General features: G+C 40.7%; 2 protein-coding genes across 4 annotated transcripts in view; both read right to left on the reverse strand.

Annotated features, from left to right (window-relative positions):
- The window catches only part of LOC105835297, a 57781-nt gene extending 55042 nt beyond the window's left edge, over positions 1-2739 (reverse strand). For both annotated transcript variants that reach the window (XM_012678429.3, XM_012678430.3), the window contains exon 1: positions 1699-2739. In XM_012678429.3, the coding sequence (XP_012533883.1) occupies positions 1699-1750 (52 nt within the window). In that variant the 5' untranslated portion in view covers positions 1751-2739. The remainder of the gene's footprint in view (positions 1-1698) is intronic.
- A 149-nt stretch (positions 2740-2888) lies between these two features.
- On the reverse strand, positions 2889-12440 carry LOC105835292 (exostosin-1). 2 transcript variants are annotated; one of them, XM_012678422.3, is made up of 8 exons: positions 10910-12440; positions 6692-7743; positions 6405-6606; positions 6200-6319; positions 5894-6124; positions 5523-5789; positions 5185-5435; positions 2889-5080 (listed from the first exon to the last, which is right to left on the reverse strand). In XM_012678422.3, exons 2-8 carry the CDS (start codon positions 7576-7578, stop codon positions 4900-4902), a joined length of 2139 nt encoding a protein of 712 aa, XP_012533876.1. In that variant the 5' UTR covers positions 7579-7743; positions 10910-12440; the 3' UTR covers positions 2889-4899. The 2 variants fall into 2 exon arrangements, with proteins under 2 accessions (XP_012533876.1, XP_028048355.1); XM_028192554.2 differs by lacking the exon at positions 10910-12440 and adding an exon at positions 8037-8958.
- Positions 12441-12524: the final 84 nt, after the last annotated feature.

Genomic DNA, 12524 nt, shown 5'->3' on the forward strand with positions numbered 1-12524 from the left:
TCTTACCACTTTTCTTAGACTTGAATGACTATGACGTGACGGTAAGTTCGAGAATGCATTCATTAAAATCATAATTAACTAATATTTCATTTGAGTAATACTTCCTCTCTTTATGTAGAAACGTATTTGTGGAATTTCCTAAGTAAAATTTTAGGAAAAAATATCAATTAAAATTATTTTCAAAATACTGTAATTATTAAAATAATCACATTGCGTTTTTTTAAATGACTACTTATTGACTTCTTATGATATTAATTTTTTGTATTTTTACTAATAATTTATTCTAATATCTCGATTTTACGTAAAGATTTATTCCTCGAGTTTTTGTCCGAAGAAACAAAACTGTAAACGACACTCGTGTAATCGGACTATTGACGACTCAAAAAACAGAAAAGTATGAATTCTATTGCCAAGAAAAGCGATTATTCAGTTTACTTTTTTCTACTAATAGATAAAACGATTGCCTTCAATAAAGAATATTTTCTTGATAATAGTCTTAAAATATACTTATCTCACAAATGTTAGAAAAAAAATTCACTATTGTATACTTGAAAAAAGAATTTCTCTCTTTCGAATATTATAAAATGAAATCGAGAAAAAGTTAATATTCTTGATTAAAGTATTAAATTATTAAAATTCAAAATATACTATGCTTTGAATAAATTTGAAATGCTTGTAATAAATTTGCGATAAATTTGCAGATACATAAACTTATGAATTATTTAAAATAAATAATATTTACTTAAAATTCAAGTACGTAAATTTCTGTATGTATGTTACGTACCTAGAAGTTAATTGTAACTAAATATTACGTGTTTCAAGTAAATAACGAACGTATTTCAAGACTATTATCAAGAAGGGGAACTTTTTTGCAAGGATAACCGTTACTTAAAGGAAGAAAACGAAAAAAAAAAACCCCGAGCGATTGCTTTTCTTAGCATGAGAATGACATCCGATTTTTCCGTGTGTACGGGCGCTGCTGGAAAGAAAGGTGCGCTCGTGCGTCTCGGCGCGCAACATCGATCGCCCATGCGAGACATTCCTGTCAGTCAGCCGTGTAAGTATCAAGGCGGCGCGGACGGGACGCCGAGAACTCTTCGAGAGGGAGCATAGCGCTGCTACCCTCGGGCGCACCCCGGGGGACCGGCGGGCTCGCGATTTCCGCGTGTGTGCCAGTTATTCAACGGCTCGGACATTACGTAAACTGACATTTTCACAGCTAGCACGAGCGAGCGAGTAAGCGAGCAACTTCTTTCCCGGGCCGTGCGAACCCTTTCGAAAGAGAGAGAGAAAAAAAAAGGGACGCCGCGTCAATAAATTCTGTCCTGTCGCGCGAGAATGCGCGCGATCAATTCTCCGTCGATCCGATCGCGCAGGGTGATCAATCGAAATGCTCCGTTAGCATTTTTTTAATTCTGCTATAAGATTTAAAAAAATCTTATGAAACGTTTTATGAATTCTTCACTCTGAAGAACCGATTCTAACGCGACTGCGCGCTGAGAGTAATATGTGTTTGATGAACAACATTGGCGTTACTTTTCAAGAGTGGTAAATGACACTTGTTTTTTAACTATCAAAGCGCGCGAGCGAAGGAGAGGCTCGGCTGCATCTTACCGTGCACCACCTTTAACGCGCGCGTGTAAACAGCAAAAAACAGGTGAAGAGACGCGTAATAAAAAAATCAGGTAACAAACTCACCGACTCTCGACACCACCGCCAGAATCAGCAGCACGCTGCTCACGATTATCATCTTCCCTCGCTTGGTCGCTGACGTCCAGGAAAATAATCACGACGTAGCGGCGCGTGTCGGCCGAAGACCCAGAGGGAAAGAGGGAGGGATGATCGCGCGCGCGCGGACTCTCGCACACCCCGACCGCGAAGTTAGGCGCGAAACCGGCGCGGGAATTTGAAATTCGCTCGAGCGTCCCCCTCGGCGCGGGGAAATCTCCACCGGACGACTCGGTTACCCGCGGACTGACCTCGCGGGTCGATCCTCACTCCGAATCTCCGTTGTTCCCTTTTTGGGGGGAGTTTCTTTTTAATTCCCTTCCTCTCCCCTTCTCTTCCCTCCGACGAGCGAGCGAGCGAGCCTACGTGAGTGCCGCAGCAGCAATGCAGCGCCGTTTATTCGGAGAGCCGCGAATGCGCCATGGACGTCGCAGAACGTATGCTACGGTCACGAGGAGAGAAAGGTGACTGCGGGTATATACGCGAGGCGTGCACGATACCGCCTGTCTTCATGGCATAGTCACCTTTCTAGCAGAGCGGGCAACAAAGAAGGGAGCCCCCGCGGTTGCTCGTATACCCACCACCGCCGCCGCGCGAACGAACCGTTGCCCACCACCTCGCGGGTATACGGTAGAGAATACGTTCGCAATCACCGCGGGGATGGAGTGGGGACCATCACCGGGTAGTGGACACACCGCGCCGGCCGCCTCGAGCTTTCCTCGCTTTACCGCGCTGCATCGTTAACCCTGAATCCATTCCCGGTTCCCTGTAGCTAACAATAAGGTACAATAAGGGTGGCGGGGGTTGCAACTTCAGCCCGAGTAGCGAGATTCCCGCGAGATTTCTTGCCAGCGAGCTTAGCTGAAAACAGATAGAATTCTGCAGTAGAAACCTGCGAATTGAAATAAGTAGATAATTATCGATAAATATCATGGATCACTTTCACCAACTCCGATTAACCTATCGGTTAACCGGAATTGATCGTAACGACACTATATAACATACATAAATAAAAATTATTATTATTAGTTGAAATATTTCTGCATCTCGAAAGAGTCGACGTCGCAAAATTTACAATTAAATAAATTTAAGGCTTCATGGGATTTACTATTGAATAATTGATAAAATTAATCAAAGTTCACACCTTCACACAAATAGTGTTTTGTACAAAACAGTTTATTTTTTTCCCCATATAAAATGACTAATACTATATCTTATTACCTTATATTATTTTCTTTCCGCAATACGATTATATGGAAAATGTTTAACAGATCGGAACCGTCGCTTCATATCGGATAGAATCAAAGTATCTGCGGCCACTGCGTAGGACTTTTCTTTGTCTTTGTACGAAGATTACGCTTGTCAGTGGCCGGTTAATTGGAACGATTGGAACATATTTGATTAAGATTGTTCATCGAGCGATCAAAGAGGATAGAGATTTAGCCTATCAATTTCTATATACACCCAAATACTAATTTACATTTATCAATTGATATAACAACTCAAGAAATCAATCCGTATATGAACAACCGCTGGAATTAATGACGAGCACAAAATTTTCCAAGGTAATAAGAACTTCAATTAACTCGCAGTCGCTTTTGATTCTAACGCATACGCACACCTCACCAAGTTGCGGAAATATATTATGCATAAAATTACAGAGCTTCTTCATTATCCCTCTCGAATGATTATGGAACGCACGATAGAAAAGAAAACATATCACATATATAAATAGCTTTTCGTGTTTAACACACGCATGCAGATGCCACATTATTGTACAATCCTTCTAACCGAGGGATTACATGTTATTTCTCTCATCGTGTAACAATGTATATCGGTGTAAACGACTAGATATTGTTGCGACGCCTTGACAAAAAGAAATTTTCTCTTTCTTTTCTTTTTCTTTCATGTTCCTGAGAACTCGGCAGTACTCGAATAGATATGCTGAACTAAATAGATATGTTGATCGAATTGGTTAAATTCTCATGAACCATTGTCATTTTGAATCGGGTAGAACGTGATCACAGAGTAAAACAATGCAGCATACGCAATAGTATGCACATAAATAATTGTGCACAGATAAATTGACAGAATATCTCCTCGGATATAAAATTTGATCCGCTTCAAATACATGAACTATTTTAAAAAGAGAAAAGGGTAAAGGGGGAGAACAAGAGGAGTTAGTAAGGCGACGCTTAAAATCATACTATATAAAAATTATTTGATAGTAAGAAAAATTGATATCAATGATTGCATTAAACCCTAAACATCTTTACAATTGTTTTAAATATAAACAGATCTTGTTTGCACCTCGCCTCGATACAAACATCGACTTTCACGTCGTCACTATCAAAGCACTTGACGAAGTCTGCTCTAAAACTTTACGAATTTCTTACGTATCTCGAATCTAAGAATTACATGAAATACATTTATTCAAATAGAAAAACATTTGCAAATTTCTATGATTAAAAATATCATTATACATACAAATGCAATATTTTTTCCGCTTCTTCTTTTCCTCTTCATCTGCAAGATAATCCGTACAAAAACACGCGAATCTCAGAAAAATTCGATTTTTCTTTTGTCAATCAAACCGCTGAAATAATTTCAATGGCCAGTACGTAAAAAATTTAAATGTTTCTTAAATAACTTTTTTTTTATCAATAATTATGAAACAATTTGTATGTACATCGATTAAATGCTGACCCGCAGTTAGCGTAATAGTTGTGCGAGACCATCGTCAAATATAGAAACGGCTCTACAATTTGTACAAAATTACTCGCAAATAAATCGCAAGGATATCACCATGTATCCTTGCTGAATAACGGACTTTGATTTGCTTTACTCGACAACATCGATAGCCTAATATGGCATAGCACGTGAACGCGCAAATGTTCCCTGTACATTAATATATGCGCATTCGTACGACAATGGCGGTAGATCTGTTTCTTTTAGCTATACTTATTGCACTTGCTTACAATTCTCCGCTCTTTCCTTTCCATCTTCGAAAATTCTATTACATATCTTTTCTGATCCTATTTTCGTCATAAGTGCAGAAAAGATATAAGTGCGCTAAAAGAAGTAGGTCTAGTATTGTACACGGAGATTTCGCGTTATCAGGCGCGCTTGAAAAATTAAATAGTCACGCGTAATCGAGCAGAGTATACAATTCTAATTACTAACTAGTTCAATTTGCCTATACTTCTTGCGCAAATTGCTCACGGAATCTTTGAACAGAACGGGATCCAGTCGCATGTTAGATCGCAACAGTGGCATATACCCGAAGACAGCGACAAACGTATTCATGCATGTTTGTCGCTGTATGAAATGATCCGGGTCGTTCCATGGCGATCTGAAATCCAAGATGTAAGGATTAATAATACAGCAGTATAAATATCGGCTTGTTGAATATAAATACCGTATACACGATCTCGATGAAAGCACGACGATACCTACCTAATTCCGGCTACCGTTGTATCTTTGTACAGCTTTCGCTGCGTCACTTTGATGGGCGGCCTTCGAGTTACATGACTCACCAGGAAATTCATGAGTATATCCTCGCAATTCTGCGATTGTTCTACGGTCTTATGGAGGGTCGAGCTCAATAACTCGGTATATAGAGTATTATAATAGCGGTGATAAAAAGCAGCACCGGTGAGAATGATACTATAGTCGTTTGTCCACTTACTGGTATAACCCCAGGAACGCTACAAACACAAAAGCCAGATTGAGTTCGATTACGAAACAGTTTACAGACTGGACGGATGTCATTTAACGCTGGCTGCAACACCTACCTTTGAGTCATCCCAATAATGAGACCTCGCTGGATACCCTACTATTCGATCAGGAAACGATCGCCAAACCGTAAAAGCGAAATCAATTTCGTCGGTATTTAGAGTGGCGTCCTCGTCGAGCGACAATATGGCACTAGTTTTGATTAACGGATGAGGATAAAAACGTTGAGATATGCCATCAACTGCGACAACGTGAATTGACGCTCTGATACCTTGCCAACGTGGTTTTCTTGGCACCGGAATGTCCGAATTCCACATAAGTATTATCTTGAACAAAATAATTTATTATGACACGTATCGTGCAAAGATATCGTAAAATTCGCAGCAAGGAAAAATAATTAAAATGATAAATAAACAATAAACAGGCTTACCTTATCTAGATATTTGCTTTTCGCGAGACTCCTAAGTAAACGATAAAGTACGGCGGTGGATCCCAATTGTGAGTAAATTATGGCAGTGAAAGTGTTACCAGGATTACTGTTTGAAAAGGGAAGTTCCTGCTGGCTATCGGCGAATTGCGGTAAAATTGCCAATGCTCCGGGATTGGTATTCCAAACTATTCTTTCCCGCGCACCTTCCCATGGTAAACGTTCGCGAATATTCTGAATTAACAATTATGATTAATAAAAAATCAAATATAAGATTTTAACAAGTTTACAATGAGGCTCGACAATTACCTCGAACACGGTGAACACAATTTTTTCGATGGAAGAAAAATATCTCTCCCATAAAAATTGGGTCTGCTGTCTTAGTTTAAGAATTTGTACATTGGATACGGATCTCAGTATGTCTGGAATCTGTAAGTTTCGCGGAATTTAATCATCTGCTTTGAAACAAAGTAACATTTAAATTCGAAATATATACACACGAATTTTCACTTACTTGGAGTAATAATCTCTCGTCGGAGAATATTACAGCCTGGGTCCAATCGATACGCTCGTGAAACGGCAGAGCCCAACCGTTACTTAAAATAACTGGAATACATCCCGATCTTAGAGCTTCTAGAAACCGAAAGCTACCTAATCGTCGTCCTCGCGGAACCAGACAAAACGTAGCATTCATCAATAAAATTTCATAGTCGTATCTGTAAAGGGAGAAAGACGAGATTACATTTTGTCTTAAACAACATTCGGCAGTTAAATAATTCAGGCCTCTTTTTTTCTACTTACGTATCGTACTCTTGATTATCCTGCTGACAGTGTTCGTCCTGTAATTCCCTCCAGGCCTTTCCGTGACGGCAAGTCGTAACAAACACCAAATCTTTGCCATTGTGTAGATGATAGAGAGCATTTCTCGTCTCAGATCCAATGCCGTGCACGTATCGTTTTCCCTTAAAAGCTGCCACATATTTCTTATTATTGGGAAAATTATTCTCTAACGCCTGGCCGAGCTCTCCACCACGCTCCGAATGTTGTTTGGCAAACAGAGGTATCGATACATCAAAGTCCGGTCTGTGTCTAAAGATGGACATGCTGGCCTTAGCGAGCATGGCGTAACCCACGTCGAAAGCCAGCGACTCTTCCGCATAATCGGGCCATGTGCCGGAGTACAAGTTAAATATCAGATGATTTCTCCCGTTATTCCAATATGGCAGGTGCAACAGTTTCGAGGGTAGATTGTGTACAAATTCAGTGGACAAGGGATCTCTATCTAACGTATCCAGGGCTAAGACAAATATACATGCTCGTGCCGGGTCCGACGTGTAATATCTCGACTCCGTGATAACGTTTAATATTTTTTGGTATAGTGGACTTATTACATCCTCGACCGGGTAAACGTACACGGTGAAACCTTGCTTGCACCTAGTGAAGTCGAAGCAGGTCTCCATGCGACATTGCCGTGTACGCTGCGACATAGCCACCAAAGACCCGCTGGATGTCTTTAAATCTTTGTCATAGAACTCTTCGTTTAGACTTAAATATGAAGGCAATCGCTCGTAAGGCAACTGAGATCTGCCTGTCCATTTTTCGCTTTTTAAACGATATCCGCCGAAATAGCAATAACCAAGAAACGCGCATGTTACGAACAATAATAGATAGCGTTTCTTGGCTTGCATCTTCAGTACAGTCAGGTTATACAAAGATATATGATAGTTCTAAGCATTATTCCTTTCCGATGTAACAGGATCCACATTCGGTCACCAGCACATCGTAACGATTACTCGTGCGTCGTCGACTCAGAAGTTCGTCCAGAATATAGTCACTCTTGTTCTATCGTATTGCTGCAACAAAGATATCCCACGTATCAAACATATAATCAAACAATCTTTCACAAACGGAAATGCATTTACGAGAGAAAAATATTTGTACGGGCGAAATTTAACAAATAATAAATTTGAAATTCTATATATTGATAACGTGACCACTCGTTATCACATAATGACGAAGCAACTCGTGGTATACACGTATATCCGTGGCATCGCACTATTACACAATTCTCTGCGTTCCAGCAGTTCGAATCGAGCAGGGAGACATGACAAAGAGACACAAACGACACTCGGAGGAATGCTGTTACCTGATCGAAACTTAAACAGAAGGTAGACAGATAGCAGGGCTCAGGCTGCTCGATCCTCGCAAGACACATGACGGACCGGCGCGGCGGAGCGACAATGCGAGCCCGTCGACAAAAGGATTCCTCGTGGCACGCACACAAAGACGACGACGACGACGACGACGACGGTTCGATCGATGCCTCCGGTCGCCGAGCCGACCGGGGTAACCTATAAGCCCCGCAAACCGAATCCCACGCGATCGACAATCGCGCCGTAACAATTGATCCACGTCGTTGTTGAACGCAGGCACGCGCGACGACTCATGACCGACGATGCACCCGTATCCATCTTACGACACGGTCACGCACCGCCCGCGACGCGACGACATCACCATCATCCTTGTAGGTTATCTGCGGCGCGCAGCAGCAGGAACGATCTCGTCGGGCCCGACGGCGACTTCACGCCCACTCGCATTTCGGCCCGGTGCCGTACGGACACGCGTGGCATCGATCAGTGAACGTCCGCGAGTGCAGGATCATTGCACGCCGCGTCGCGTCGGGATAACGATAATCGCTCTCGGAGAGTGGCAAACGCGACGAACGGTGCCGTGACGTCGGTCGGGACGATTGGACTGGCACACCGCCTATGGCCTATTGGCCTATACCGTTTGCCGTCCTGCGCCTTGGCTTCACGCCTGCCGAGTGCGGCGCGGCAACCTGCAAACGGCGGCGCGGTGCATAAAATCGTTTAACTAATTAACGAATGCACGTGCGTGAATATGTATACAATTATATTACAAAATAATGGAATTTAATAACGAATATTTCAAATACTTGTAGAATAAAATATATTTGTGTGTATGAAATTTTTATATGCATGCAGAATAATCATGCATGCGTGCGCACAAAAATTTCATTGTTTCAGTTGTTTTATTAAAATTTTACATAAGTTTTTAAATATACAACTTTATTATTTATTTTGAAATAATTTTCAGCGTGAAATATAAGTTAAATTTTTTGCATGCAGAAAAGAATGAGGCAAAACAAAGAAATTTCATTTAAAAGCTGCGTTCCGCAATTCACTGTCAGTACTGAAAATTTATGGTACACGTAACATAACACGTAACTACAGACTTTTAAAACTGGCAGCGTAACGCAGCTCTAACTTCGGAAAGAGACAGGAAAAGAGGTCACAGAGAAGTTAATTGTATTAATTATATATTCTAGTTATGCTTTGCTCTGCTAAAACTTATTTATTTATAAAAGCTTATAAAAAAGCTATTTAAATGATTGCTGGAACGTCTCATCAATTACTAACGCCGTTATATCTCAAAGTTAGTTACCTCATTATTAATTAAATATATGCAAAACTGATGCTCCAAAAGCTGAAACGGTGAAAGGTACGTTTCGATCGATCGGGATGTATTCTCCCGAATTCTGGCCAACTTTGAACTTTAAAAACACACGAAGCGTAATGCGCGGTTTGCAGCGAGAACGGAATTTCCGCGAAAGCACAAAGCACGTTTCTGCGAACTAAGAAGAATGTGATACTCGTGCAAGTTGTACAAAGAGCCTTCGAATCCAGTCGACAATGCACCGACTCGGCGTTAACTAAACAAGAACACAAACCAACTGAAGAAGCGTGTTATAATAATATATATTTAATGTTCGTCGAGCAATTACTGCTTATTAAGTTGTTATCTGCATCGGCAATCGATGTTCCGGGAAAACCTCGAGGAGATATCATTACAAAAAAGATATTATTCCTTCCGTACATATAACAGATAATGTTTACATTGAGAGAAATGTGTTTGGTATTTATGCTTATAATTGTACGTTATTATTACTAACATCACAAATACCAAATATCTTTTATCTCAGGTACACGATTCGGATTTAGTAAAATGCGCAGTTACAACTTCGTAAAATGTTCGTTTACATCGTGAGTTATTGTATCCTCATTATGACTACGTTTAAACGTCATACATTGGTCGAGTTAACATTCGCAGCTGGAACAGGTAGGGCACAGAAGTCATAATGGTATCACAAGTCATAATGATATTATAATGATGTCATTCATAAGTGGCCTAGTTATGAGAACGTTCTTACATAGTGTCATTATGACCTTGCATCTTACCTGCACGGGTTTGCTAAAGTGTCTAATTTGACCGGATGTAGATCTGAAAATGTAATAATTTTGTTAGATTATTGAAATAATTATGTAAGATGCTCAAACTGATTGATAGAATGTCAAAACTTTTTGCAGCATTGCTTATCTTATTTGAAAGTCCTTTGTAATAATTTGATAATCAACAAAATTATCATTTTCAAATCTATATCCAGCCAAATTTTTAGATACTTTAGCAAAACTGTTTTTTTTTTTTCTATGTGAGTATAACTTTTTGAGAGCGAACACTTATTTACGCCTAGAGGTGTTATCTCGTTATGTTTATCTTGTTATAACTGTCATAAGTGAAGTGAGTTATAAATATGCGGTTTTATTACGTACTCTTCATAATTTGAATAATTTACTTTAAGTTTCTTTAAAACCTAATTTACAAGTTTACTCTCCCAGTCAATGAGAATAGAGTAATAACCGGGGCTACAAAAACCGGTTTGAATAGCGTTTCTATTTTACGTTACAACCAAGGATGTTATTAAATTCGATTAACGGTAAACGTACGTAGTCACGGAGGGAAGACTATTCCCGCAAATATTCGCGCTGACTCTTATGCACCACGATGGTGCACCGCAGTGACGCATAAGGCGGCCCGTTGTTCGCCAGAAGCGGATGTCGACGATTTGCAATTTAATAACCATTTCTCGTTAGCGTCGCCGGGGCGAATCGCGAGCAAATTCGAACGATTTCGGATCAGCTTCGATCAGGGGCTACTTACTCAGGAAGGCGGTTTCCGCTCGAAAGCGATCGAGCCGGTGGCACGTTCCTTACATGATGGTATCGGTCATCTCGAGATGAATTAACGCGAAGATAAAAATTATAACACGAGAGAGCCGCGCGGAATCGAACGGAAGATGAAACTTTCGAGATTGTGAGAAATGAATAAGCGACTCAATGGCACAGCCATGAAAATAAATTAAAGTAAAAATTAAAGAGCACTCTCTCAGGGTCGGATATCGATTCCGGAGTGAGTCTGGGGAGCGTTATTAATTTAAGCGCCCCAATTAGCGTCCCGATCACTCCTATCCGGAGAGGCTCGTCTTCCCGATGCCGATCCCGTGCCGGTACTGAATCCGCGCTCCTTGACGAGCGGACGTCGCCGTGGCGACGGAGTTATGAAATCCTTACCTTGACCACACGACGCGCGATCGTTTCTCCGCGGCGCGCACATATATATGCATATGTACGCGCGGTCGTATATATCCATTGCTCAACGTTCGCGGAGGTAAAATCTTCTTTTCGCTGACCGCGCGCACGAGGAATTTGTACCCTATTGTCATGCAGACGCGGATGTTGATCTTTCTCGCCGCGATCTTTCTCGGCGACTTGCGGTTTTCGCGGCTCGACGCGAGACTCGGCGCGCCTCTCGCGAATCGACGGAATCGACTCGGCCGATTTCCCGGATTCGGACTGGAGTGAAATAAAGAACGCTATTGATTTCGTTATCAAATTTTTTTTTTTTAAATTGTCGCGATAGGGAATTGGCATCTGGATGCGCGAGCGTGAGTCTTATCTCGCGTGCGTCAGAGAGCATACCAATTAGCCGAACAGCAACGTCGGGATATTGATAAAAAAAAAAGATCGCAACAAAAAAGACCATTGATAGCCAATTAAGTAAATATCGATCGTCCTCCGGGATGTTGCAAGAAATTTACTCGTGTCAGAAGTCAAATATATGTTACGTGACCCGCGGCTTCCGTGAATTTTTTAACGTCAACATTATTTACGCGTGGAAGGCGAGACGATTACGAAATCTTCGAAAAATGCTAATGCAGTCATATTGAACGAACAGCTTTTCGCTCGCGAACGTTCGAACGCTTTGGACCGACACTCGGAGAATCGTGCGATCACCGTAATGGTTCCTATTCAATTGCTACTCAAATCCATCGAGCTATGCGACGAGGCTGCAATTCAACGATATTCAATCGACATGCTTTCCAGACATTATTCGGTCACGTGACAAAATTTATCCGCCAGCGGTCGAGACCAGAATCGTTAAAAATTTCTCTTCTCTGACGGATTTTTGTCTGTTGAAGATACTATTTTAAATTTAGTTTTTATTTATCTTTCATTAAACATATTTGTTCTGCCATTAAGTCGAAGTATCGATGACCGATTTAATCCGCCGGAGAGACAATTTTGTCGCTCGCGCAATTTAAAAAATATAAGCTTTTTATTTGATCCAGGTTGACTTAGAATAATTTATGATTTATTTACTTATCAAGTAATATCTATATATTATATCTGTTTCTATCAATGTAGATTAATTTTAATATTGGTTTAACCTACTTGTTATTTTATTCTTGTTTTAAAAATGAGAAAAAAAATAAAGA

The sequence above is a fragment of the Monomorium pharaonis genome, chromosome 5 (assembly GCF_013373865.1).
Source record: "Monomorium pharaonis isolate MP-MQ-018 chromosome 5, ASM1337386v2, whole genome shotgun sequence".
NCBI classification, from domain to species: Eukaryota; Metazoa; Arthropoda; class Insecta; order Hymenoptera; family Formicidae; genus Monomorium; species Monomorium pharaonis.

Bases quoted from the DNA above. Each gene is read 5' to 3' on its own strand.
- LOC105835292 (XM_012678422.3), bottom strand. From the start codon at position 7,578: ATGCAAGCCAAGAAACGCTATCTATTATTGTTCGTAACATGCGCGTTT. The intron at 6,607-6,691 runs GTAAGTAGAAAA...CTCCCTTTACAG, and splicing joins GATAATCAAGAGTACGATAC to ATACGACTATGAAATTTTAT. The intron at 6,125-6,199 runs GTAATTGTCGAG...TTGTTAATTCAG, and splicing joins TTGTGTTCACCGTGTTCGAG to AATATTCGCGAACGTTTACC.